This window comes from Grus americana, chromosome Z, assembly GCF_028858705.1.
Source record: "Grus americana isolate bGruAme1 chromosome Z, bGruAme1.mat, whole genome shotgun sequence".
Taxonomy (NCBI): domain Eukaryota; kingdom Metazoa; phylum Chordata; class Aves; order Gruiformes; family Gruidae; genus Grus; species Grus americana.
The window spans coordinates 77,782,329-77,809,385 of record NC_072891.1 but is presented as its reverse complement, the minus strand read 5'-3'; the positions used below and the strand labels follow the sequence as shown (position 1 = coordinate 77,809,385).

General features: G+C 41.3%; 1 protein-coding gene across 2 annotated transcripts in view; it reads right to left on the bottom strand.

Moving 5' to 3' along the window:
* PLPPR1 (phospholipid phosphatase related 1) overlaps nucleotides 1-27,057 on the bottom strand; it is a 136,545-nt gene that overhangs the window by 23,389 nt on the left and 86,099 nt on the right. For both annotated transcript variants that reach the window (XM_054810330.1, XM_054810329.1), the window contains one exon: nucleotides 11,156-11,344. In XM_054810330.1, the coding sequence (XP_054666305.1) occupies nucleotides 11,156-11,344 (189 nt within the window). The remainder of the gene's footprint in view (nucleotides 1-11,155; nucleotides 11,345-27,057) is intronic.

The following is a 27,057-nucleotide window of genomic DNA, read 5'->3' as shown; positions in this document are numbered from 1 at the left end:
CAAATATCAAGGAACTAGTCTTAGTTCACTTTGACTGCTGGAATGGTATGTTGTTTCAAGGGCAACAATTTATCCTTATTAAGCCAGATGAGCATCCTTATTGATTATTGACATTCAAGCCAAGTATGCTCAACCTCTTTATAATTCTAACCGCTGATGGCGAGAGATGTGGAGTTGTAAAATGTATGTCAATAATGGCATCTAGGGGTGGGAGCCAATGCATGGGAGCCACATTGAAGTATTGCCTTTATCCCGTTTCACTCCATCTGCTCTTAACAGAATTGGCAAGCAGTTCAATAAACTGAGTTCACTAACTATGGGGCTGGGAATTAAGAAAAAGACCATCTGCACAAAAGCACTTTAAAAGCGACACTCTGTTTCAAACCGTTTATTATTTGAATTATGATAATGTTCAGAAGTTTGAATTAATGCTTTGGCTCTCTTTCTGCCTGGGGCTGTACGTACACATTGAAAGACAATTCACACCCTGAGAAAATTCTACTCTGTGAAGACAGGGGTTAGTGGACTTCGAAAAACCCAAACTTTTCAAATAAGAGAGACTTAGATGTAAAACATATTAATATTCCTCCTTTAACAACACATCCATTTTTAAAGTTCCTTTGCATCAGAATGAATATTTTCCTGCTTCAATTCCCATCTTTATTTCTATAAATTCAGCTGTCTGGCATACTCCTAGCAACTCCCATGTGGATAGATTATTTCCACTTAGATTTAGAAGTAAATTTTGCCAGGCTATAAATCCGTTCAATTCCATTCCACTGATTTAAGCAGAGCTATCCCAGTTTTCCTATAGCGTAACAGAACAGTATGTCATTTAAGTGAACAATGCCTTTGTTTTAATACAGAGTTTAGGTGTATAGTAATAATGCTGTATTTGTGAGGCAATGTAAGATGATTTGACATAACTGGACTATTCTTGTGGTGCCATCTCCAGCACAGAACTCAGTTGCCTGATTTTGAGGATTTTGTTTCCTTGTATGTTTGATGTTGGCTTTGGAAAGTGTCTTGCTGTTCTCTAAAAATTCAGTGGGGGCCTGGGCACGTAATTCTGATAGGTAATCTAGCTGTGAAAAATGAATGTGGTCTGAATAGCTCCTCAAAAACTGATATATTTTTTCCTCCAGGCATTTCTGAAGTCAAGTAACTCTGCTGATTCTCATGATTTAAAGCCCGATGATTCTGCATGAGCAAGGTCCACATCCAGCCAAGTTGTCCAGCTGGCCACCCAAAATCAATCTCTGACACTGTTAAGTACCTTGGCTTCTGCCAGAACAGAATCAGCACCCCAGGAATTGGTACAACTCAGTTCTAAATCTGAAATCTAAATACACAGATATGGGTGGAAAAAGAAAACAGCAAGCAAACTACTGATTTTATTTCTTTGGGAAAACAAAGCAAGGTTAATGAACTGTTGCATCGCACTAGCTTAATTAGACAATACAAAAGGCAAGAAAATTGCATTGGAAGTTGAGGGACTGAAAGCACAGGTGATCTGCAGTCTGAGGTGATGTAGGCAATAGGGAAGCAAAGGTAGTGCCACTGCACGTGATTTTGGTCTCAGTTTCCTGAAGGCAATAGCAGCTCAACTACACTGAGGTTATGTTGCTTGGACACTTGCTCACATTTCTTTTCATATTACTATTAGGTAAAAATACTATGATGATGCCCCAAACCCCCAGTATGAATTAGAAATACCTACCCAGCAGTCATTTTTCCTCTGCTGCTTTCAACCTATCCATCGAGAAAACTTCCTCAATTTGCCCTGCCTTCACATTACTGGCAGTGTCACCAGATACTTGCTCCTCAACATTCAGCTCTCAAAAACCTCTACTGCACATGTTTTGCTTATTTCCTGGCTCTTCCTGAGCAGAGACGGATAAAATGATCTGTCCTGTTTTCTTCAACAGCCTTTTGTTCATGACAGATTTGGAAATTATGGTCCTTCAACTTGTGAACTGACATTTTCAGACAGTGAAATATCACATCTTCTCCTTTCAAGTTCTCAGCACAACATGAGCACTCAATAATCCTTGCACTACCAACAGTTTGATAATTTAATTATCAATTAAATCAACAAAACAATGTAACTATTGCTTTGCATGGACATGGAATCTTTTTTTTTTTTTTAATAAGACCTTCTGATAAGCTCACAGTACCCTTGCAAAATGTTTCTTTGCACAACTGCATTCTAAAAATAGATTGGGGTAAACATCAAGAAGAGCTGTTTCTGTGAGGATAAACTAAGATAAACCATCCCGGAATGAATCTGGGTTACAACCAGGAGGCTGCAGAAGAGTGGCACCCTGGAGCAGCACTCCTGCAGGAACTGTGCAGTGGGGTGAGAGGCTGGGGCAGCCTTGAAGAGTTACATTCAGTTTAGACAGGTAACTGCTGATGATGCTAGCTGCCAAGGATGCATCCAGCTTTAAGACTTTTGTTTCTTTTACTAGCTTCTCTCATTCGGAACGTTAGCCTTGTGCCTCAATTCAAATCCTCTAGCAAAGCTGAAGGCTGCACCCTTGCCACGCTATGACTTACCTCTCCTCCAGCAGCCAAAATCTTCCTCCTCAGTCATGTTTCTCCAAATTCCAGTGCGTGTAGTGTGCCACAATCCGGTTCCTCCTATGTATAAACTGGCTTGCTACCAGTCACACTGCCCCAGTCTTGCCTCCTTTTTTCCTCAGCTCCCTTTGAAAACTCACTATAGATTCACTGCGACTTAGTCAAACTGCTCGTCCCTCTCCTCCGACAGGGTCTGGCATGACTGCCTCCATGCAGTTCGGCATGGCTGCTGGCAGAGGCTGCATCGCAACAGCTCTCTGGCCTCTCATTCACTCACTCATTCAGGGCGACAAATGGGAAAACACTATTTTCTTTTTTTTTTTTTTCATACTTTCAGTGAACACTGGGATTGTGTGAAAGTTGCCACAGTTAATTTCCATTCCAGCTGCAATTTCACACAGGAGCAGCATCAGCCGGGGCGTACGGAAGAGATGCAGCAAGCACAGTTGTGCCCACAGCCTGGGACCGCCCAAAGTTTCCCTGTGAAACAACATCCTTCTGCTGCTTTCCATAAAAAAGTACAACAGATGGCACTTCTGATCACAGCAAGATGATGGAGATCCCATATTGGGAAGAATTATGTGAAGTAGACAGGATCTGTCTGTCTTTTCTATGCATTGTTTACATTATTCTGATTTCTGGGAGTTTTTAAATCCTTCAACTTGTTTACTCTAACAGCATCCTTGTGACAGAGTCAATCCTGGTTAACACCACTTTATATGTAGAAACTGCATCCAGAGATAAGCTGTTAACACACAAAAATCTCTGGCAGCAAACAAAACTGAACCTGGGTCTTGGGACACCATCAGTCTCCATTCTGGGCAGGTTTCAGCAAGCTGTATGACATCTTCTGAATCCTCTGTAAGAATGTGTGTGTGTGCGTGCATTTGTAATGTCACAAATAGAGAGAACTAAATTAATCAAATCTGCAGCATTCAAATAGCAGTGAAGGGGAGAGGCAGATACAAGCAAAGCACTGGCTATGAGACAAGCTATATGCTGAGCACTCAAAAACAGAGAATATAAGCAAATGAGGGTTATGGGGCTCTCAACCCCCATCAGCCAGCTTCAAAACGACTCCACACAACTCTCCCCGGGAAAAGGCGGCCTGTCCACCAACAGGCGACCTTCACAAAGTTCTCCATCAGCACTGGCTTGCATTGGGCCAAAAGCAATTCCACCCTTTTGCATCACAGTGTATCTGAGGACTGCATTAGCACAGCTGCCTGTTGGTAGAGAGACACTCTTCTGGCTCTACATGGGAGCTCATGGCTCCGTTCATCTGTCATTAGTTAAATAGCAGAAGATTTTCTCTAGCATTAAAAATGCAGAGGCACAGAATCACACAGTGATTTAGCTGGGAAGGGGCCCCAGAGGCCTTCAGTCCACCCCTACTCAAAGCAGGGCCAGCACAGACCACAGCCTTGAGCAGTTGTGGTACGAATGTCTTCAAGAACAGAGATCCCACAGCCCCGAGGGAGGCATTGTTTCAGTGTTTGACTACTGCCATTGTAAAAAGATTTTTCTTAATATTTAATCAGTTTCTCTTCTTGCAGCTTGTGTCCACTGCAGGGTTATCTCTCGTGCTTTGAACAGTCTGTCTCCATCTTCCCTACAGTCCCCACTAAGAATATGGCTCATATTGACTTTCACTTAGTGTTGTTATTTCCTAAATTCCTTACATCTCCCTCACAGATAGCCTTAGACCCTGAGGGTTGCTGATCTGCCATGCTACCTGCTACCTACAGGGCCAAATATTGACACTGCACAGCTGAGACTCCATAGTCAAACCCGGGCAGCAAACACTAAGCAACATTCATATTGAGAAAAGACACCTTGGGAGGCAAGCAGTGACCAAGGTCTGCCTTGCCACGCTCTCCAAGACACACAGTATTTCTGCTGTGATCTGCAGCCAGGACCCTGACCCAAGCTTGCCTGGGAGGGCAGAGATTTTCCATGATAACACCAGCACCATTGCTGCTCATGAGGGCTAGGGACCAGCTGAGAGTTTTCTCACTCTCTGATCTTTACCATCACCACCTAGACAGGTCTTCTCCAGCCCACAGGAATCAATGCTGTATTTTGTATAACTATAAGAGGAAATGAACCAATGCCTTCAGCTGAACATTGTGGAGCCAGCTCACCCATAATCTTCTGAGGACAAAACCTTAATCTGCATTCAATTACTTACTATCTCATTCTGGGGTTTTTTGTTGTTGTTGTTCAATGAAAATAACAGCAAAGTTAAAAGTCCTTTTCTAAAAAAAGAAAATTACTTTCTTCTGTCCAAGTCAAATGGGCTGAAATGCACAATCTGGATTCCAGCCTGCCCAAACCCACAACTGTCTTATCACTGTGTTCAAAAAACCAATTTACTATGGTAAAACTGTCTAAAAGAATTATACTGAAGTTCTAATCAAGAGAAGAAATTTCCCACAGCTCTGCATTGTTCCTCAGAAACTGGCATGTGACCAGGACCACTACAAAGTCCTGGAGACACTGGCAGTAGAAGTGCCTGAAAGTGTTACAACAAACACTGTGTCTGCCCAGAGAAGCTGTGGATGCCCCATCCCTGGAAGTGTTCAAGGCCAGGTTGGATGAGGCTTTGGGCAACTTGGTCTAGTGGAGGGTGTCCCTGCCCATGGCAGGGGGGTTGGAACTAGATGGGCTTTAAGGTCAAGCATAGCCAAAGGCCCTGGAGTGGAGGTCCCCTCTCTGGGACCAAGCTGAAATGGAGGCCAGCCCTGAAAGCCAGGACCACACGAGTGACATGTGGTGCATCTTGGAAAAAGGGATGTATCCTTCCTTAACAAGGAGTCAGGGACACTCCAGGTGTTGACACTGAGCTCTCCTCCTCACTGCCACCCAGCTTGCCATGCCAGCACAGGGGTGAAGCATGGCAGGTAGGAGACGATCACAGGAATCTCTGCTTCCTTGCAGCACCATCACCAGCAGAGCCTAGGGATTTCTGCCTGAAAAAGGTGGGAAGAAGCTTCTGTAACAGAGCTCTGGAACTGCATTAGCCACTCTTGGTTTTCTCGGCATCTGCTGCTGAGCAGCCACAGGGAAATTGGCCAACATAGGCAGAAATTCCCTGTCTTCTCTTCTAGAAATAAATCATTGTAATAACACGGCTGTACTAAGCCAAAGTCATGAAGCAAGGTGGCAGAGAGAATAGGAAAACTGTCTAGAAGAATGATGTTTCTGAAGCTTAGGAGGCAAGTGCAAATTGTTGAGAGAAGTTTGAACAGTCTCCTACTGCTTCAATTTGATTAACATCTTCTAACTAATAATCAGACCAGTTTGGTTTGACTGTTTCCAACATTACCTGAAAACAAACACTTCTTTGCACAAATTAATAGCACTGGTCAGTTACCAATTACATGTAGGCTGCCACTTCCTCCCTGGAAATGGAAGGAAAGAAACTGAAGATTGTGTTAAAACGGTAGTGGCACTTTGTATTCTACTCTAAGGAAACAAAGAACGGTGCCCTTGAAGCTTTCTGCTGCTGTTCAGTATTCATTTCAGTGAGCCGGCTCTGTTCCTAAGCTTCTCTGCTTCTCTGGGGTGGGCAGACAGATCACAATGGATGGAGCAGCACAGGCAGCAGCTCTGAACTCTGGAAGGATTGTTTAGTGCCAGCTGCCGAACTGGCTGATTTGCAGTAACCTCATAACAGGGAAAGCTAGTCTTGAGAGGCACTAATGAATGTAGTAGAGTCATCCCAGAATATTTTTAAGGAAATGGCTTCAAAATTTTATGTTTGCGCAAAGCAACTTGTTCCACTTTAAACATCATTTTCATAAAGTTCTCATACTGGCAAACATTAAAAGAATTATTATTTTTTACCCCTCCCCACCCCAATATTTTGGAATTGACAGTACATTGAAATATTACACTTTTTCCCAGGCACTGCATACCATGCTGCTGTGGGACATGTCACAAATTCACCAGACCTGTGACCATGGAACTCAAGCTCTGGTGCTTAAACTTTCAAGCTGCTCTTAATTTTTACATTCCCTATCACTGGAAAACCAGCTCACTAAAATACCTACACTATACTTGCCTCCAGAAGAAGGTTTGCATTCTAAGAGCTCCAACTCTGAAAAACCCCCACAATTAATCTGGCTAATTTCACCCTTCCTGAAGTACCTAAATGAAAGGCTGTCTGTGTAAAGCTCTGTAATGCAGAGGTCAGCTATTCAAATGTGCAGATATGTTGCTGTAGGCCACCTGAAGCCCAAGACAAAAGCAGTTTTTGGAAAGTTGGGAAATTTTGATCCTTTGAAATGTGATGGAGGCAAAGACCGAAGTTTTGTGCTATTCTTGCAAGGTCACAGAGACAAATACCCTCATTCTCATTCCCCTTCCCCTCCTCAAGAGACTGGCTGGTAGGTACAGTACCTAAGTGGCTTGCCATGACTGTCAAGTGTGGTGCACTCTTGTCTGCAAAAATTAAAACCGTAGCTTCTACTTTACCATGAGACAACCTGAAAGCATTCCTATACCCATCTCAGCATGACAACAGGAATGCTGGAAATTTAGCAGTTGTTCAATAACCAACCACCACCAATGTCAGCACAACTGAAATCAGCCTGCAAGATGGAGAAAGTCTCTGAGAAAAAAAAAGACGTTAGAAACAACTGGCATGAGATGAAGATGAAATCATACATATCTTGTGAAGCTCTTTGTGGCACCAGAACCTACAGATAACTATAAGTTCAAGCCAAAACAGAAAGGATTCCAGGAATCTTCCTTTTCTATCAGTGCTGACAGCAAAATTTACTACTTGAGTCTGAGTATGTATGTTTCAGGAGATAAATCACTAAATCTGAAATAAAATGGCCAGTTGTTTCTTTACAAAGAAGAACAAATTTTTCCTTATGTAGCTGTAATTTATTACTAAATTCGCCATAATCTAACTACTTTGCTGAAAAGATGCTAATATCACCACACTCAGAAAATTAAAAATTAATAAGGCAGATGAAAGCCTTTCACCTATCCTCAGTGGAACATTTGGGAGAAAAATACATTTCACAGAATGAAGTCAGGCATACATGATTTTCATTTATTTAACAGCATCATCATGAGATTCAGGCATCTCCCCTTGCAAGAAACTCTCATTATCAGAGACTGAGAGGTTATCAGTAGGAGCATTAAAAGACTTTTGTAATTCTGATGTATGATGATTAACTACCCAGTGTAGCAGAAAAAATTGGTTAAACAGAGCCAACGACATCACATGTTTTAAGGACAACAAATAAAACTGCAGAAAAAGAGGCCAGTCTCATTTATTTTTCCACTAAAAGTGCAGGGAAATGCACATACAGTGGTACAAATCCACAACAGCACTTCTGAGAAGTGTTGTCAGGGAAGAAATAAAATACATGCATCCATTTTCCCCACGGCCACTGTCATAGCCAAATGACTAAGACACAAAAATATTCCATTAAATTCACAAAGATGCTCCCTTTTGGCTTGCAAACATTTTAAGACCTCACAGCTATGCTGAACTCAGGGCTTTCAGTCCTCTCCAGAACTGTGCACACAGGACTGCACTTAAACACTGCTTCTGTCTCAGGTGAGGGAGCTTGTACCGACTCCTAGACTATTTTCCACAGCTTCAGAAACACTGTTAACTAGTACCATGAGTGCTCCCTCATTGCTGCTGGGTTCCACCCCTTCTAAAAATAATCACTCCCTTCACATCATGAGGTGTCAGGACAGTGGCAATATGCAGGCAACATAGAGAGAGGAGATTGCTACTGTAAATCCTTTTAGCCAAACCAACTAATTTGCTGTCAGAAAGTGAAGCGACGAGTGTCTTGCAGAGGAGAAAGAAGTAATTTTTAAGGAGGGACTGGCACTACCTTTGACTTAAGTTATTTCTTCCCAGTGGAGCTTCAGGATGTCAGTGATTATTCCTGAGAGCAAAGTGTAGACAGTGAAGCCACAGCTTAGCCCACAGTGAATGCATGCAAAGCTCCCTCCCACAAAGCACAGCTGTGTGGGTTCTTTTGTTTGTGGTTTTTTTTTTTTTTTGTTTTGGGTTTGGTGGTTTTGTTTGGGTTTTTTTTTGAGAGAGAGTACAATCATCACAGTATAAATAGAAATGGCTGCACTCACTCCTTTCACTGAAATCCCTGGGAGATTCAGCTGATCAAACATCTCTTCCCAGACTGTGAGAGTCGGAATGACAGGCAGCACTCATTTGGGTACCAGATGATAGCTGAGGATACTCACACTCTGAGTGGTCTGCTCAGCAGTGCCATGCAATGACAGAGTTTAGGGAGACTCTGAGCTCACTTTCTGTCTCATTTACTAGCTTTCTATTAATGATCGTTGCCAAGACTCAGTCTGCAGAGTCAGCTACCAGCTAAAGCAGAAGTCTGAAATGAACCTGCAAGGACAGAAAAGTCTCTCAGAAAAAGATGGGAATGAGAAATGAAGTGAAATTACTCATATAAAAACATTGTGCTGAGCACCAGTCAGGACAGAAAAAGATCCCTCTGACATATGTTCTGGTTGAAGATTATCCCAATATGAAATAATAATACATTAAACAACGTATTAATAACACAATACAATAATACAAATAATGCAAATAATGCATTAAATGCATTAATACATACTACATTAAAAATGGAAAGAAGAATGTTTTCCCAGGAAAGTTTGACCTCTTGTCTCCTTGAGGTGGTACGTAGACATCACAATGAAGCATGGTGCAAAAAGCCCTTGTATGGTCCCTGACTTTTCTAGCTAAAGTAGTATAGCCAGTGTAACGGCACAGCATAACCCAAGAAGCAGAGATTATTAGCTTATATCCAGCACTGGATCAAATCATCTAGGGTGACTGCTGTACTTCTGGACCATTTCTGCACAGCTTGCATTCTATGGGATAGTCACACCAGCTCCACACAGTACTAAACTGAAGGTCTCTGCAGCACCCAAAAACTTTATTTGACATTCACTGCAGTCTTTTATTCCTTGTGTTTAACATGGACTATAAGAAACTACAAAACCAGCATTGTTCATTTCCCGAAGAAGACTCCAATTCGGCTTTTCATAAATGACAGTAACTAGGAAAACCTTCTTAGGTCACTGAAAAGAAAGAAAATGCTGATCCAGTGGAGCGAAACGTGAAAGGTTTGTATCAAACTTTGCCAGAGCAAGGATTTAAACAGAAGATCCAAATAAAGAGCAACATTCTTATTACCACTTGCCCACCCAATGCCATATTGCTGAATAAAGCGATAAACCTCCCACTAACTTCATTGTTAAAGCATCGAGGCATGGTAGTGACACTCAATCTCCCCTTACAAGCACTGCCTGTGAAAGCTACTTCCCTAAACAATGGCACTATGTTTATAGGAGGGAGTTGGAGAAATGTAGTATTTATTTTTTCATTTGCAAATCATCTGTCACTGCAGCACAAAGTAAAATGGAAGTCTTAACATTCAACTGAGTTTCAATACAGAAAATAACACTTACTGCAGAGGATTTTCATAAACTCATGATGTGATCCATGATCAAGCCCCCTACTTTTCTGCAGAAAGCGTCCAGTACCAAAAACTATAGCCTCTTCTGCAGATCCCTTTCACATTTCTTACAATGTTCTGTGTTACATTGTTTCATGCATTAAAATTACTGCAGACCAAAAGGTAAAATGGACTATGGTGCAGCATTCACCTTTCACAAGTAAATACATCGTGTACAGCCTTAATCAACTTTTGAAAGGGATGCAAAGCGAAGTTAATATAAGAAAGAAATACTAAAGATAAAGAAATAAGGAGAGTGAAATAAAACAAAACAAAGTACGTAAAGACACAGTCTGACAGGAATTTATCCACGTAATTACAAATGCAGCAAAGCTGGCTATTTGTGAAATTTACAACTTTCTGCACAGAAAATGGAAAAGGGCCAAAGTTTTGCTAATCAGTGACTGCAATAATCTGCTTGGAATTGTATGTATTCAGCTAACAATATTTTCATTTGCTCAGAACAGCTACATTGCAGTTTACTGGTTGGATAGTAATGAAAATCAGGTAAAAAAAAAGTTAAGTGGATGTGACTGCCAGAAAAGAAGATATTATAAATAAAAAGGAAATAGCATTCATATTTTTCTTTGTATTGAGCATCTTTCTGCTCATCTAAGCCTTTTAAAGCCCTTCAACATTCCTTTTAATATAGCATCAAATAATCCTGGACGTACTGCATGTCCGACCCAGGTTTTACTTCAGCTTTATCCTGTTTTCTTATTTCTAGTAATACATCACCTTTGCATTACAGTGTCTCTGGAGCCCAGGCAATTCCCAACTAATCACTGAAGTGAGCAAGCTATTGTTAAAGGCTTAACAAGCTCTACCCCTCAATCTTGCGTTGTGATTACCTCAGAATAATTACTTCTGGAGATAACCGATGAAGATCATATTAGGCTAAGGCAAAACAGAGACCCGGCTAAGTGTAAATCAATTACAGCTGAAAAGAGAGGAGAGGGGACAAAGATATTACAGGACTATTGCTATTATTTATGGAGCAGTTGTGGAGAATTCAAATAATTTCTTATACTTACAATAGCTGTCGGAGTTGAAGCCAGCACACAGTAGAGCACAAGAGGTGAAATGAAGCTCTCATCCTCTGTTCCAGGGTATGGTTTCATCAAATTGCCATCCTGACAGAAGAAACCTTGGATATGCACCTGAAAAGTATCGGTGCACTCGAAGTAGTAGGCAAGCAGAACGGTCCCAGCCATGATGACAAGCTGAAAATACAGCATGGTCACACAGAGACATTAGTTGCTTTTTTAACAGATGCAGCTACGCCTTTGAGCTACGCTAGTCCTGCAGACCATCCTCCCTTTATCGTCACCCTGACAGCCTTTGCAATAATGATGTGTGAGTGTGTGTGTGTGTGTTTCGGTGCGTCGGCTTTGCAACATCTGTTACATAAATGTTTTGGCAATGAACGTCTGGGATAGGAGTGGGTCCGTAATGCAGCTTGTAGAGGGACGGGAGCTTTGACAGCTACTTTATCAAAGGGCATGTGAGTGTCAATGGCAGCAACGATCAATGAAAGCCAGCAGGATGAGGGGCAGTGCTGCAGGAGCCAACACTGACAAGCTAAAACCTGTGCACAGCAGTAGGGAGATGGAAAGTATTATTACAAAGGATAAAGGAACATAAAGCCAAAATGCTTCCCCACTGCAGCTGTAAGGCTACGCTGGGGAATGTGCCAATCCAGAAGAGCCCTCTGTGTCCCAGATGAAGACTCATCCAGAGGGAAATCTGCTTCCTGCCACTCACCCTTCCTTGGAGCTGCTACTTATGAGTAAAGCTTTAGAAGTTTATTCAGAAATCCTGACTCCCCAGACAACCGGTTGGGGCTACTGTGCCCCACTCCATCACGACTGCTTTTGAAAAAGACTCTGGCTTGAGTTTGGATCTTCATCTTTACTTATATAAACTGCAAGGAGCCTTTCTTGTCTCTTTTTTGGTTTATTGCTGGCTAAATGGGTTGGTTGGAAATCCTCAGCTATCAACTTTTTTTGTATATATCCACAGTTACTATGCAGGAGCTATTGTCAATGTCTGTGTCAGCTTCCCGCGCTGCTTTCACAACTCATCTCAAAACGATCTTATGAAGGTTGTCAGTAATTTCACCTCATGAAATTAAGTGGATATACCAATTCATCTTTCTTGTTCCCTCTCTGCCAGATCACAAAGGAAATCTCATGTCACAATCCTCATAATTTACAAAAACAGCAATATTGATTTGGAAATTATGACAATTACAGGATCTGATTCAGAATACTCTCTATAGAGACTAGTGCCTCCTGCCACTATTACAAGAGTTATCAAATATATAAGTTATCTTGCCACACCATAGATAATAATAATAATAATCATAGAATCATAGAATCACAGAATGGTTTGGGTTGGAAGGGACCTTAAAGCCCATCTAGTTCCAACCCCCCTGCTGCAGGCAGGGACACCCTTCACTAGACCACGTTGCCCAAAGCCCCATCCAACCTGGCCTTGAATACTTCCAGGGAGGGGCATTCACAACCTCTCTGGGCAACCTGTGCCAGTGCCTCACCACTCTAACAGTAAAGAAATAATAATAGTAGTAGTAGTAGTAATAATAATAATAATAATAGTGAAATAACAAACTCCAAAGTGGCTTATTTTTAGTAGTTTGCCTTCAAGATTTCTGCATCAAAACTGTGTCGCTGTGAGATTATTGTAAGAATAGACCTTTAAAAAATAATTTTGGCAACTCTGTCTCAAAGATAAACTTATAAGCTATCCATGCATTACTCTGGCCTGACCTTGCACATATGCTTTGACACACAAGACAGCCATTAAAGTTATAATATATTTGAGTGGGTGTTGGACTAAAATTAGAAAAAAACATGAAATCAGAGAAATCACTGATGAAAGTATCACAGAATCATAGAATGGTTTGGGTTGGAAGGGATCTCAAAGATCATCTAGTTCCAACCCCCCTGCTGCAGGCAGGGACACCCTCCACTAGACCAAGTTGCCCAAAGCCCCATCCAACCTGGCCTTGAACACTTCCAGGGAGGGGGCATCCACAGCTTCTCTGGGCAACCTGTGCCAGTGCCTCACCACTCTAACAGTGAAGAATTTCTTCCTCATGTCCAATCTAAATCTACCCTCTTTCATTTTAAAGCCATTACCCCTTGTTCTATCAGCTTTAAATGGAACTGCTAGAGTATTCAATTTCTTAGATGTGTAGCTGAAAAAGTACTTACTTTTTTCAACTTTCTTTGCTTATCCTGATGTTTTCAAGACCCCATACCTGCCCCAAAGGAATTTTTTTTTTAAGAAACATAAAGCAAGATGTTGTTATTTGTGTATTCCCCAGAGACCTCTACACCATCCTGGATAAGTCAGTGGGATTCCCTATAAACAAACACAATCCTATAATTAAGGACTTAGAAGACCTGAATTTAACTCCTTGAGCAGCTAGATTTCCTGATCAACTTGGGCAGCTCAGTTTTATAAATTATCATCAGAAGAAGGCAATGACACTATCACTACTCTACCTGACATGCCTGGATAAATACATTCGGGATTACAGTATGCCTGGATATAGAGGTATTTAAGCTCAGTTCCAGCACCTCATATGGCCAGGGCTGTCAGAAGCAACCTGACCCACCCTTCCTATCCCAAACACACCTCCAGACATACTTTAGGTTGCCAGCCTCAGCCAGCATACACAGGGGAGAGAACAGGAGATGGTACAATATAGAGAGCTAGTTTTTCCCCTGTTACTGGGAAAGGGAGAAAGCAGGTACTGAACTTAAGACCTTCTTTGGGTGTCATATGGAAAAAAACGCTTTTCAAAAAATGTGGTCTTTTGATACAGGAGGAAAATTTCACTTATCCCAAACGTGCTCTCTAGCCAGTGCTTGCACAACTCACTCTGATCTTCCCTGTGCCAAATGCTGCCTCAGTGCTGCATGAAAACCCTTCCTGCACATAAAATGCAGAGGTAGTCTGACATGTCAATACTGACTTGCAACACCACAGACACCTCAATAATGAACCCAAACCTGGTCACACTTCTGTTTCTGTGTTTTGTTCTTTTGAGAAAGAAAAAATGTATCATCTGCAAAAAGAGATCCGAATTGTGAAAAGATCAGACCCCGTTGCTGATGCCCACCATCTCAGGGAAACAGCAACAGCAGACATCAGAAATTAGACTTCCAGGTCAACAGACCATACCACAGTCCCATGGAGACAAGCGATGATGTGAGGTACAGAAGGGACAGTCCAGCTATTACCATCAACGTAAGCAAAATTTTTGCTGCTTATACAGTCAGTGAAGACCAGACCACATCTGTGTGGCATGTTCCTCTAACTCATGTTAAGTATTCACCGCCCTGAGCGGCTTCTCAGCAAAAGGCAAACAGAAACATGGAGAACATACTTTCTTTTTCCCTTCTCTTCCCTTCCCCTTGGTAACTATTTTGTATGTATTTATTGTGGCATGAGTGACAGTTTTGGTTGTTTGTGCAGGGGAAATTCTAACTGCAACTGCTCAGCAGTGGTAATTTGTGACCAAGGAATAATCTGGCATGGAGGGCACAAAGACCCATCTGCAAGACAGGGACAAAGTGGCTGGAAGCAGGGGTGCCAGTGACAGAAGGACTCCCTGCAAGGGACTGAAGTTTCTCTTGCTGATGAGATAAGAAACAGCCACAGCGTTGTCTTGTAGCCGTGCTGGAATGGGAGCGCTCAGGGGCTCCAGTTCAGAGCCGGGCCAGCGCTGAGGTCACCCATGCAACCGCTCTCGGGATCAGTGCTGGTGCAAGTGTACGCAAGGAATTGGCTCCTGATTCATCGTTGCAGACTCCCTGTAGAACTGCTTATGGCAGTAGAACGCTGCTCAATGCATTGTTGTTGGGGTTTTTTTTAATATTTAATCACAAATGTGTGTTTAATTTCCCTTAACAGGTACCATAAAAATTCCCGAACATTTCTTTTGATTTACTGGTCACAGATGCCTTAATCAACTCTAGTCTCCTAACATTTTTTGATTTCTAAAGGTAGGATCTAAAATGAGAAATGTACAAATGTACAAATCCCTGATTTTTGTAGCCACAGTAGCAGATAACAACTTTGCCTTTTCTCCTTATTTTCAGGTTTACAGTCATTGAAGGCAGCAGTGAAGAAAAGCAGGTAGGCTGACTTAAGATAAAGATAAAAGCACCCAGTTACACAATTCAGAAAACACAATGCCGTTTAACAGTGACATTTTGCAGGGTTTATTTATCCTTATCAACTCATTTCCTTGAGTTTACTTGGGAAAAATTAAAAATGCTCAATAATTCACTTTAGAAAAGCAGCCAATGAATAGAAGTGTCTATGGTGCTTAATGGCCTCCATTACCACAGTATTTAACCATGTCATAATCCTTAATATTTATCATCACTACTCCACTGTAAGATAAGAAAATGCTCTTATCACCATTTTACAGAGAGGGGACAAAAGCAGAGGAGATAAAAATAACTGCCCTTAGGTCACACTAGAGCCTGTGGCACAGCCAAGATTTACCTTTCTTCCAGACCAGATTTTTCTGGATTAGTCCATAATCTGCACATGAAAAAGCTCAATGATATATGCTTAGGTCCTGATTCTGCAGAAGCTCATTCATGATAGTGTTAAGGAAACACATTATGTGTTTGATTCAGCACCATTTAAAAACTCCTCCTTGATTTTAGATCAAGCTTGACAGGCTGGACTCAAACAACTAGTGTGTGTTTTTTCCTCAAAGCCAGCCATTTAAATGGATTAATTCTGTAGCACTTAACACATGCCTCTCCCCACACCATTAAACTCTGCACGGCTATGCAAGCCCACACTGATTCTGTCCTTGCAGATCTTCCTAATACTGCACACCCTTACTCCTCTTTAAATTGTGGGAGTTCTCTGCAATAAAAAAAATCAATTTCTTAGATGTCCAAGAAGTATGAAGCAAGTTTTGCAATCTTCTTTGGGCAAATGGTAATTGTTTGGTGCAGATGCTAATCAGGTATTAGTGTAAGATTGTGTCCTGAGGATAAAGAAAGAGAATATTCAAAGCAATCAGTACAATTCAGTTGCACTAATACCAGGGCTACTGGGGTACATCCAGAAGTTCTCCCCTTCACCTTAATACTCTGACAGCATAACTCACAGACCACTGCACATCGAAAACAAAATTATTACAATACCAGATAGTGGGAATGAAGTCCCAGACTGCATACACTCTCTTCATTCAGTGCAAAGCACTTCCCAGTTCCCGTAACAGCAATCAGAAGATTTTTTTTTTTACTGTAACCCACAGAAAAGAGGCCCCTGTTTTGCAAACAAGAAAGCAAGAGGCCAACTCGATTTGGGAAAGGGACATAAAGCTGTAAAAGAGAGATACTAATGTTAAAAGACAGTAGACACAGTGGGAGGCAGAGCTTTTCAATCAGCCTGTACTGAAGACTCCCCAGAGTTCTCAATACAGGAGCAAGAAATTGAGGGAGAAAAGGAAGAGGCTGTAAAAATTTCTCATGTGCTCTCTAGACATATAAATTCTATGTCCTGTAAGACAGGCATACGGCCACTGCAAAAATCTCCTTTTGCTGTGTGTTTTGTCACTTATAGAACTCATAATGCAAATCCATATAAATGAACTTGGAAACCTCCAAGTACTGCTGGTATTTATACATAAATAGGTAAATTCTTTCAGCTTATCAGCCTTCCCACATGCCACTGATAATATATCTTACAGTGCCTTTAATGTGCATAACTGATAATTGGAAAATTGTCCTTGCACACAAATGAAAAAATAAAAGACTACATTTTTATTCCTTCTGAAAGAAACCAAACCAATATTTTGCATGAAGCGTTTCTTAGCGGATAGTCAGTGAGATAGCTATTGATACCCTTGCTCAGTTCATTTGTTTCCAGCAAGCTGGGCTTAAGTTCATGAACGGAAACTGTCACATTTTCGTGAGCAGAGCACTACAAACCTGCATGAGTGTTTTCAACTCTCGACACACACGCTGTGGCTCACAGTTCCACCCATTTTTATCAGATTTCCACCTCCCCCTCTAAATAAACTCTAGTGATCAATTGTTATGCAAAGCCTTAAAAATTTTGGCGTTTTTTTGAACTAGGTGATGAGAGCATGACTCTTGGAATAGACACACTGGAGCATCCAACAGTCATAGCGTATGTGTGTCATGAGAACAGACAGGTTAGGTACGTATAGGACTCCTAAGTTTGTGCTGCAAGGAATTGTTAAGACTGTGTCTTTGCTCTCTACTAGATAATATCAGAAATATTTAACTGTGCATCCCAGACTGTTTTGCCCAGGGATGGGTCTGGGTCTTTCTCTGTGAAGTAAGCCAGGCTGTTTTTCCTTGGAGATGGGAACTCTAGTATCACCACTGCAGGATAGAGATGTTAGAAGAACAGCAAATTGGAAGAAATCACATGGACTACTTCTTTCTTCCTTCTACCTTTCTAAAAGCAGATCAAGCCTCTGTTAAAAATTACTGACGCTGTTACCTGAAGTATCCTGAGCAGGGTGAAGCCTCAGACACTCATGCTGGTTCAGGGATCAAGAATTTTTTTCTAAGTGGTGTCTGTATTTATTTGTGGCCAGCTGATATCCGCTTACTAAATCATCCTTAACCCGATATCGATTTCTTACCTCTAGTGTTTGTACCTGACATAAATAGAGAAAGAAAACATCTCATTAATTATATTTTGTTTTCTTAAATAATCAAACTTTCTTCAAATACTGGCATAAGAATTACAGACTCCTGAAAAATACTGGTTTTGCATCACTACATGATAATTTTACTTAAAAGGATTACTTTGACAAGTTTTTCGCAGTATGCCTCTGGAATTTTTTTTAGGCCTCCAGAAACTGCCTATGCTGAAACCCCAACTTTAACTTAAGAAGGGTCTACATTTTCACATTGTGGAGTGGTCAGGTAGTAAGGAAAGCATTAAACACCCCCTCAGACAAGCCTATTATTACAAATAACAAAGAAGATGGAGACAATGATTAATTAGAAGTCCATCTGATCCAGATGTGCTAGTAGCTAAGAGGCCTATTTTTACACTGAGGTACATATCTCCCGTTAGCATTAACGGGAGTTAGCAGTGTGAATTCTTCAGGGATCAACAAAAATTTCAGTTTCTACAGCAGTTTGTACATCTGTACATCTGTTCTGTACTATTTTATCACAAGCGACATGCCCTAGAAGTTTTCACCTTCACACTTCCGTAGCATATCCAGGTCTGTAGAAAAAGGAAGAGCATATCAGGCAGTAAAGGCTCTTACAGTCTCTGACTGCAGTGAATTAATGTTAATAGATGGTAAGGATTTGGCCAACTGCATAATCTTTTAGGTTGCCAAGGGATTGGATGCAGAAAATAATCTACTTTTTATGAAAATATATAAAAAAAAGGCAGCTAGACGAATGTGTAATGAACAAATACTTCACTTGGAGACAGTGAGAACAATAACCTATATTGGACTTCCACTTAATGGTAAAATAATTCCAAGTGAATAGTTTCATTATGCTGAATAATCATGTATTTTACACCGTCAGAATAAATACAAAAAACAATGATCTTTCTAAGCTGTCCATCTTCAGAAGTGTTTTCTCTCCCTCACCTGATACAACTGACTTTGCAACCTGATTCTGAAGTTTCCCTAAGCAACTGCGGCACACGAAAGTCGTGGTCTGTTCCGAGAGCATGCCACGGGACATGGTTTTATTACGGGAGTTTTTAAGTCCAGTCAGCATGGTGACACAAGCTGGAGAGCAGCTTGGAGGCAGAGAGGGGTTATTAGCACACACCGGCTTTTGAAGCTGGGGCTGTGTAGAAATCAGAGCGGTCTCTGCAGAGCTTCTTACAAGTCCATTTTAAGAACTACCATTCAGTTACCATTTCAGTAATTAAGTTGGGACTAGGTGTAGTTTATAAGGCTGAAGAAGACACTCTTAGACAAAAGAAGACTTTATATCTTCCTGAGGCTTATATCTTCCTAAGGTTTCAGGAGAAGAAGTATTATGATAGTAGCACGGCCTCTAAAAATACTGATACCTGGTTAAAACCTGTTTCAGCTTTTTATGAAATAGTCCTTGAAGAATTTCTACGTGCTACGCTACAGAAACTTAACATTAACTAAGAGCTCATCCATATAAAGAAGCCAGATTTCTCCAGCTCTGGCCGCGTAGTTAAAGCAGTACAGTTCTCCTAATGGCAGCAGAGGCATAAAGGCATAAAAATGCTGTAACCAGTACAGCTTTTTCATATGTAGAAAATCAAATAAATAACCGTATGAGGCACCTTGATTAGCAGGTGCAACACAAGCCACTGTACAAACTACTCCAACTCTCCCAGTATAAAGCGATGGTTTTCAACGTTTTAATTTGTAGACCCTTACATTTTACCAACAATTCTTATTTAATAAATTTAAGCCTACTTTCTGTGACCTGACCCACAGGCTGAAACTGTCAGCTTGAAGGGAGGAGGGACACCTACCCACACACTGTGCTGTGTATTATAACAGTGTAATAGTTTTTATATAGCCACGGTCTGAGTATAAAAACAAATCAAGGCCAAAGCATCAGAGACAAATATCTTTGCATTTGCTCAGATTCCCAAGTAGAATAGGAAAAATCGGAGATTCTGGGTCCAGTTTGTTGGAAGCAGTGTTTATTACAAAACTGATGCAGAGCTGGTGGATTTCTAAACTCCTGTTGCAGGGGTTCATTAGAAGCTATAATCCTCTGATACTCCTATTAATTAAAAAGACATTTTTCTCCTAGCATCTGTCTTTTTAAAGTTGCTAATTCTCCATATAAACATAAAAACCTAAGCTGCATATGACATCCACTATTATTTTGGTTTTCCACTAGAGATGGATTTGCTTGGAATGGCTTTTGTTTCTGCCTCCTCCATTGATTCTTTTTGAACCTGTAAGCAGATGGGAGGAAGACCATCTTCATATCCCTAGGATGCTGGTAATGGTGATGCTAACTTGCCTGTTTAAGAGCCACCAAAGGAAAGCATGTATGTTGTAAGCCTGATCGGCTGCCCTCTTTGCTCATATGTCCAGCTAAGTGTAAAGCACGTACTGTCCAACTGGTCCTGCCTTCCTCTTAATTCCTCATGTTAATGACTTGAGTACAAGAAGCTGTAGACATCTATGTAACTCAAGGTCTGCACTTCCATCTGTTTTGTAGCTGTTTAAACCACAGGCCAATGAATGATATGCATCGGATTGTGTAACAGATGCACAGAAGTTAGAGATCAGGTAGCATTCCTAGTTCTGTTTTCATGGTAAGGCTGCGACACCATTGAACAGTGCTCTGCAGTCTCCTCTCACTGATAAAAATCAGTGCTTTAATGCTACAAAATTTGCCGGCCTTTTCCCACACACTCTTCTCTATTAACATTTCAATACTACAACTGTCCTGGTTTCAGCTGGGATAGAGTTAATTTTCTTCATAGTAGTTAGTAAGGGGCTGTGTTTTGGATTTATGCCGAAAAGTGTTGATAACACCAGGATGTTTTCGTTCCTGCTGAGCAGTGCTCACACAGAGCCAAGGCCTTTTCTGCTTCTCACCCCACCCCACCAGCGAGTGGGCTGGGGGTGCACAAGAAGTTGGGAGGGGACACAGCCGGGGCAGCTGACCCCAACTGACCAAAGGGATATTCCATACCATGTTATGTCATGTTCAGCATATATGGGGCTGGGGGAAGAGTAGGGAGGGCGGTGATGTCCGAAGTGATGGTGTTTTTCTTCGCAAGTCACTGTTACACATGATGGAGCCCTGCTTTCCTGGAGACAGCTGAACGCCTGCCTGCCCATGGGACATGGTGAATGAATTCCCTGTTTTGCTTTGCTTGGATGCACAGCTTTTGCTTTACCTGTTAAACTGTCTTTACCTCAACCCACAAGTTTTCTCCCTTTCACTCTTCCAATTCTCTCCCAAGTCCTATTGGGGGGGGGTGAGCAAGTGGCTGCGGGGTGCTCAGTTGCCAGCTGGGGTTAAACCATGACAATGATGTGTGTGCAAAAGTGTACCATATGCACGATGCTGCTGTATGAAATGCCCACATGGCTATGAGCTGCAACAGTCTGTGCATTCATAAGGCAGTATCTGTGCAAACTACTGATGACTGGGAGCAGAGCTGGCGTGGGCAGGTACCAGTTTCCCTGCAGGATGCCTGACCTTTGCCTGGGACCCTGCACATAGGGAGGACAGGAGGGCACCAGCTGTGCCTCTGTCCCACTCCTGCCCAGCTTTCACCCAGGGGTTTGTGGTGCAATACTCTGTCTTGTAACAGCTGGACCCTGCTCTCACTGCATTCATCACTCACGAGCCTGGGATGCCTGGGACAGCCTCTTTACATCAGCTCTGCCTGGGAAAGGCTAACCTCACTCCTTTTTGATGCTTGAAAGGGATGACGCAGGTCTCCTCACTCTCTTCAGAGGGAACGACACACAGGGGTGGATGTGCCTACAAGCTTTAGGTGGTCAGTCAACGATATGGACAATTGCACAAGATTTTATGCACCTCAGAGAGGCAGGGAGATGAATGGACAAAGAGGAAAAATTCAGCAGCACAGGTGCTGGAAACTGGAAAAAACACAGTAGTGCCTTTTAATCATTACCAGCAAAGGAAAAGCATTTCCCCCATGGCTTAAAGAGGGAGGAAATGAATCCCCAGCTCTCTCATCGAATCAGGTAATACCTGTGTTGCCATATGCAAGACAGTCTCTAGAAAAATCAATACCCATGATACCTTTTCTTTAGGTAGAAAATAGATAATAAATGTTGTGAAAAGGCCTATCATTTAGCTCCCTCTAGTATAACACTGAATAGCAATACATCTGTCCAACTTCTTGCAATTTCACTATTTTGGCAAGCTATATTTCATTATAATAATCTGCCTTCTTTACAAAATTTTAAAGATTCCTTCTCTCCTTTAAGTTTTAGTTCCTACATAGTCATGCCATATCACTTTGTCCCTTTTTAGTAAATGAACAGTTGAAAGTATTCATATGTGACAATTACAAGGGCTTTTTTGTTACCGCTTTTGTGACAGCACAAGCGTTGTTATGGAGAAGACTTGAAAGAAATGTGATTTATTTAAGATTAAAATAGTTATGATGAGATATAGTTGGATTTTTTTTTTTAATTTAAGGAAAGTATTGATGCACAGTACTATTAAATACTGAGCTTGATCCAAAGTAGACTTTTGAAGGCTTATCAGCAGGGGGCATTAACGCGACACTAAATTCCAAATGCCAAACTACCACACAACCATGCAGAGCCTGTAGTGTTTTATGTTTTTAATATGCTTGGTTTCTCCCCTGTATTTTTCACTAGATCATCTCATTTTTTAAAGTAGATCTGGAATTCCAGGCCATTTGCTGACAGTAGCAATTTGTTTAATAACCTATTGCGGGCTTCCTCCTGACTTTAAAAAGAAGTCTTTGTCCCTGATTTATGTAGTTTAAAAGAGGAGAGGCTGATTTTATGATCAGTAGATTTGCAGCCAGCAATTTCAAAGGGGATTATCTCTGGCAGGAAGAATAGGTGGGTCTAAAATTCATGGAGGATATTTGGTCACGAGAATCAGTTGCTCCCTGACATCAGATCATGCACATTTGAGGAAATGACTGACAACACCTCACTTCCCTACAGTTGCATTCTGACAGTAGCTACTGACCTGGAGAAGAGAGGTGTTTCCAGGAGGCAATTTTTAAATAGCACCATTTTTCCCTCAAAGTGCCCATTTCACTCTCCACTGACTATGAGGGAAAAGTAACCACACTGATAATTTAAATTATCCATTACGAAGAATGAATCTAGGTGTTTGTGTCAATAGGATTTTATCTTGTGTTAGTTTTCCTACACTAACAAACAACAGCAAGAATACACTTTTTTTTTAAACCCTATTTAAGGCAATTCTCAAAGCTCCTCTGTCAGAAAGTCAATCTAGCAGTGAGCTGGTGATTGACGGGGTCAAAGACAGATGAAGAGAAGAGATAACTGGAAGAGATAACTGGTGCGGTGACTCTGCTCCTTGGTCTTTTATTTGGGGTTGATCCTTACTCCTGGCACACCGTGATCTTGTTTTTACTTTGTTCACTGTTAACATAAAAGTTACTCAGCCTGGCCTGATCTTCCTGCATTAAAATCCGTGTGTCATTTACAATGATCCACAGCTTGTCCTGATGTGTAGCATAAAGAGCCATTAATTTAACATTTTGACAGGAATTACATTCCTTGGGCTAGCACTGTAAATTTTTTTCTCCACAATAAAAGGCTGGAAATTTAATTAATATTTTTAAACTAAAGTTGAGATTGCACATCATTACATGACTCCAGGTGTGGAATTTTTAAGAAAAATGAAGAATAGTTTTAAATACACAGTAACATTGGGACTTTAAGCACCATTGAGAATGTGGATCATTAAACTGTTTGTCTGCTACAGCAGCAAACCACTCTCTAAAATGACTTGGGTCTTGCTTTCAGGTCCAGACCCTCTAGCTTTGGCTCCAGTATCTGGGACATCATGGTATGTCCCACACTTTTTCTGTCTCTCAAATACACATCCTCTAATTCACTTAATATATTTTCCTCAGGTACATGCAGACTGCTGCCTTTGTTATGGCAAAAATCAGTTAGGCAACAGTAAAACAAAACGTGTTCTTCAAACAGCTGTAGTAATAAAGGCCTTCTGAACTTCCTATGAAATTGGCAGCTATCTTCTGTGTGTGAATACTAAGATTCCTCACTCAGTAAAACTTGATGCTTATACTATAATGTTCCTTTAAGACTCCAAAAACATGGAGTAATTTTGGGTCTGATAGCCTTCCTGATAAATTTCAGGATGAGGTTTATACAAGCAAGGGGAGAACAGAATTAAACTTCCATCTGTCAATGGGGAGAATGTATCAATTTTTTTTTAATATACTTTTTTGGTACATGAAGAATGTTATCACTATTACCAAATGTTATTAAAACCTCCAAGCCCCAAATAGAGTATATATCTTCCCTCAAGGAGGTCTCATGAGGCCTTTCAACAGGTGGCATTAATGCTCTATCCAGTTCCAAATGGCACACAGCCAGGAAACTGCTGCTTCCAGCACTTAACACCTTAAAATGATCAACAAACTATGACAGAGAGTAAGTAATTTTCTTAGGATAAAAAGGCTGCATTAAAATGGCATCTGTTCTGAATGACTTTTTTTAGCAACAGAAGCAGAGCATAGATACATTTTGACTACTCTGATATTAAATTAGAAGAAATCAAGGGCTTCCCCTTCCCTTCCCTTCCCCTTCCTCTTTCCCTTCCCCTTCCCTCTCTTCTCGCCCCATCAAGGCATCTGCAGAATCAGCATTTTCCAATGAAGAGAGCATCACTGAACTTTTTAGTGTCCAGGCATGTACCAGCACCAAGAATAACCTATACAGCACCTCCAATGACAAGAACAGGTGATTTTTTTTTAAAGCAGTCCTATAAGTTTAAAGACTTGCTGTTGCAACTAAGAGAGAGAGAAGAAAGGAAGAGGTACTGAGGTGGCGGATACATATGACCACTTGGGGATGAGTGAAAATGAGTTACACTCCAGAACTAATTAGCCTGCATATCTAGGGCTTGCCCAAAGCAAACAGTACAAAATCCTGGGATCATCCTCAAGACTTGTTAAGGGAGCTCTTACCAATTCCGTGAAATCCAGCATCTAACACATTAGTAAAAACTTCTACGTTTCAAGCATCGTATGACCAGCCTGAAAAATAAGTTTCTGTTCCAAATTACAATAGATCAACGTCTAGCAGTGAGCCAACCAAGGCTTTTCCCACTTCTAACAATGTCCTATGCCAGCCTCCCAATGGAGGGCATGCTTTACTGCTTGAGGGCCCCAATGGAGGGCATGTTTAATGGAGGACATCAGTAGGTCCAGTATCTCAGCACTCACTACACTAAACTGCTCCCTGAGGAGTGAGCCCTGGCACTGCATATATATTTGGAGAGCGGATCTTCCCCCAGTTATCTGCCTCATAATGGATTTCAGTCTGATTCTGCTGAGCTTACCGCAGATTTGACAATGACTTTAATGCAAAGAGCATTCTGCAGTGCAATAAAGCCTAACAATGCTCCTATGACTACAGGGATCAGCTACAGCAGCACAGGGACTCAGGTAATGCACAAGCACCCAAAATGAGCTATAAACACACTGGGGGCGAGACGGGACAGGACAGACAGCTGCCCTCTCTTGACATCTTCATACCATGTGAGATGTTTTTATGAAAGGGGTGCTTTAGTCATAAACAAGACATTGTATTCAGGAAAAGGTTTTCCGGATCAAGTTCTGCAGCTTGCTTTTCACTGGAGATCACTCTGGATCTACCTAATGGTCTGTTCCAGCCTCAGAAAGATCTGAATTCATGAAACTTGTTGGAATACTTCAATATTGCAATATAACAATAAAATAGAAGTCTTGCAAAACTCAGAACAACTCAAAAAAGTTTAATGAGAATTTGGTGTTGAATTTTGTCCTTCTATGAAAGGATTGTTTTGAGTTTGATTCTTTTTGACAGCAGTTCTTAACCTGGACTATACTGACACAAATCATCTAGTGCATTAGAAATACTATAAAACCTTGTCATAATCCATTATCTGCCTAATTTCAGCAAGCAGAACACAAAATTGCACCTTGTTTAGTTTTAAAGTACCACAGTCATTCCATGCAAAATGCAGATTTCACTGGTGCACACACACGTTGTATGTGCATAAGGCTGTGTGCTTCAGAAGTGTCCAATCCAAGGACTGCCCTGGAAAGTTGAAATGCTGCCCTTGGCTAAAACAATTTCCAAGTTGCCGTACAACCCTGAGAATGGTTCACTGACTGATGGTATTTCACTGTACAAATGGCTCATAAAAGCTGTTAAATCCATCATGCACTCTAAAGGCATTTTAATCTAACGACTATTTTCACTTATATAGAAGCTGTCAGGAAAATCTGTTCCTCAAATGACAAGAAGCAACAGATCCTGACAAGACACAGGATTCTGGCACAACAGACTAATATATCTTTTCAGTATGCTTTTCATGATTGCTCTTCAATGTGGTATCTTCTTGTGGCATCTTTAAGCAAAGCTGTTCACAGGTGCAGAGGTATATTTTGATTTCTGATGTGTCCTTGTAAGTAGAAAAGCAAGCGTCTTTCTAAAAATTGAAGGGACTGACAGTGGGAGAATCAGCCAAAAAGTGGAACTAGGATAAAGCAAAATACAAAAGGAACAAAGATCTGAAAAAAGTGAAAGCCAAACCACACCAAAACACAATCCTTACTTTCCCTGTGCTTGTTTTCAGACCATAAACTTAAATGTTAATGATGGACTGGGCGACATTTTTAGCAACACGTTTGAGGAAAGTTCAAGGGAAAACATAGTCAAGGGGGGACTTTTGCCCACCCTGACATCTAGACAAATGCTGAAGTGTGCTACAGCAGAACAGCCTTCTACATAGGAGTGCATACTCCACTCCCAATGAATAGTTGCTTATTCTTGTCCCCCGTGCATCTTTCTTTTTCTGAAGGTCATTCCTGGCCTGTTACTTGGAAGAAAGGAGCTACTTTCTTTCAGGCAGCTGCCATGGGGCCCACAGGCCATCACCTCATCCACACATTACTCTTCCAGGAACACCAAAGAAGCTATAAAAAAGCTCCCCATCAGGCTGACAGATCTAAAAGCTGCTGGGATCGTACCTGGCCAAAAGAAAGGGAAGCTGTTTTCCACCCCCCAGCATCCCTGCCTTGCAGGTTCAGGGAAGCACCTCTCCAGGGAGGGACACCTTACAATAAAGTCATAGAGTAACCCTGCATGGTTAGGAAGAGCAGCTTGTCAGAGAGTCCATCCTCTCACCTT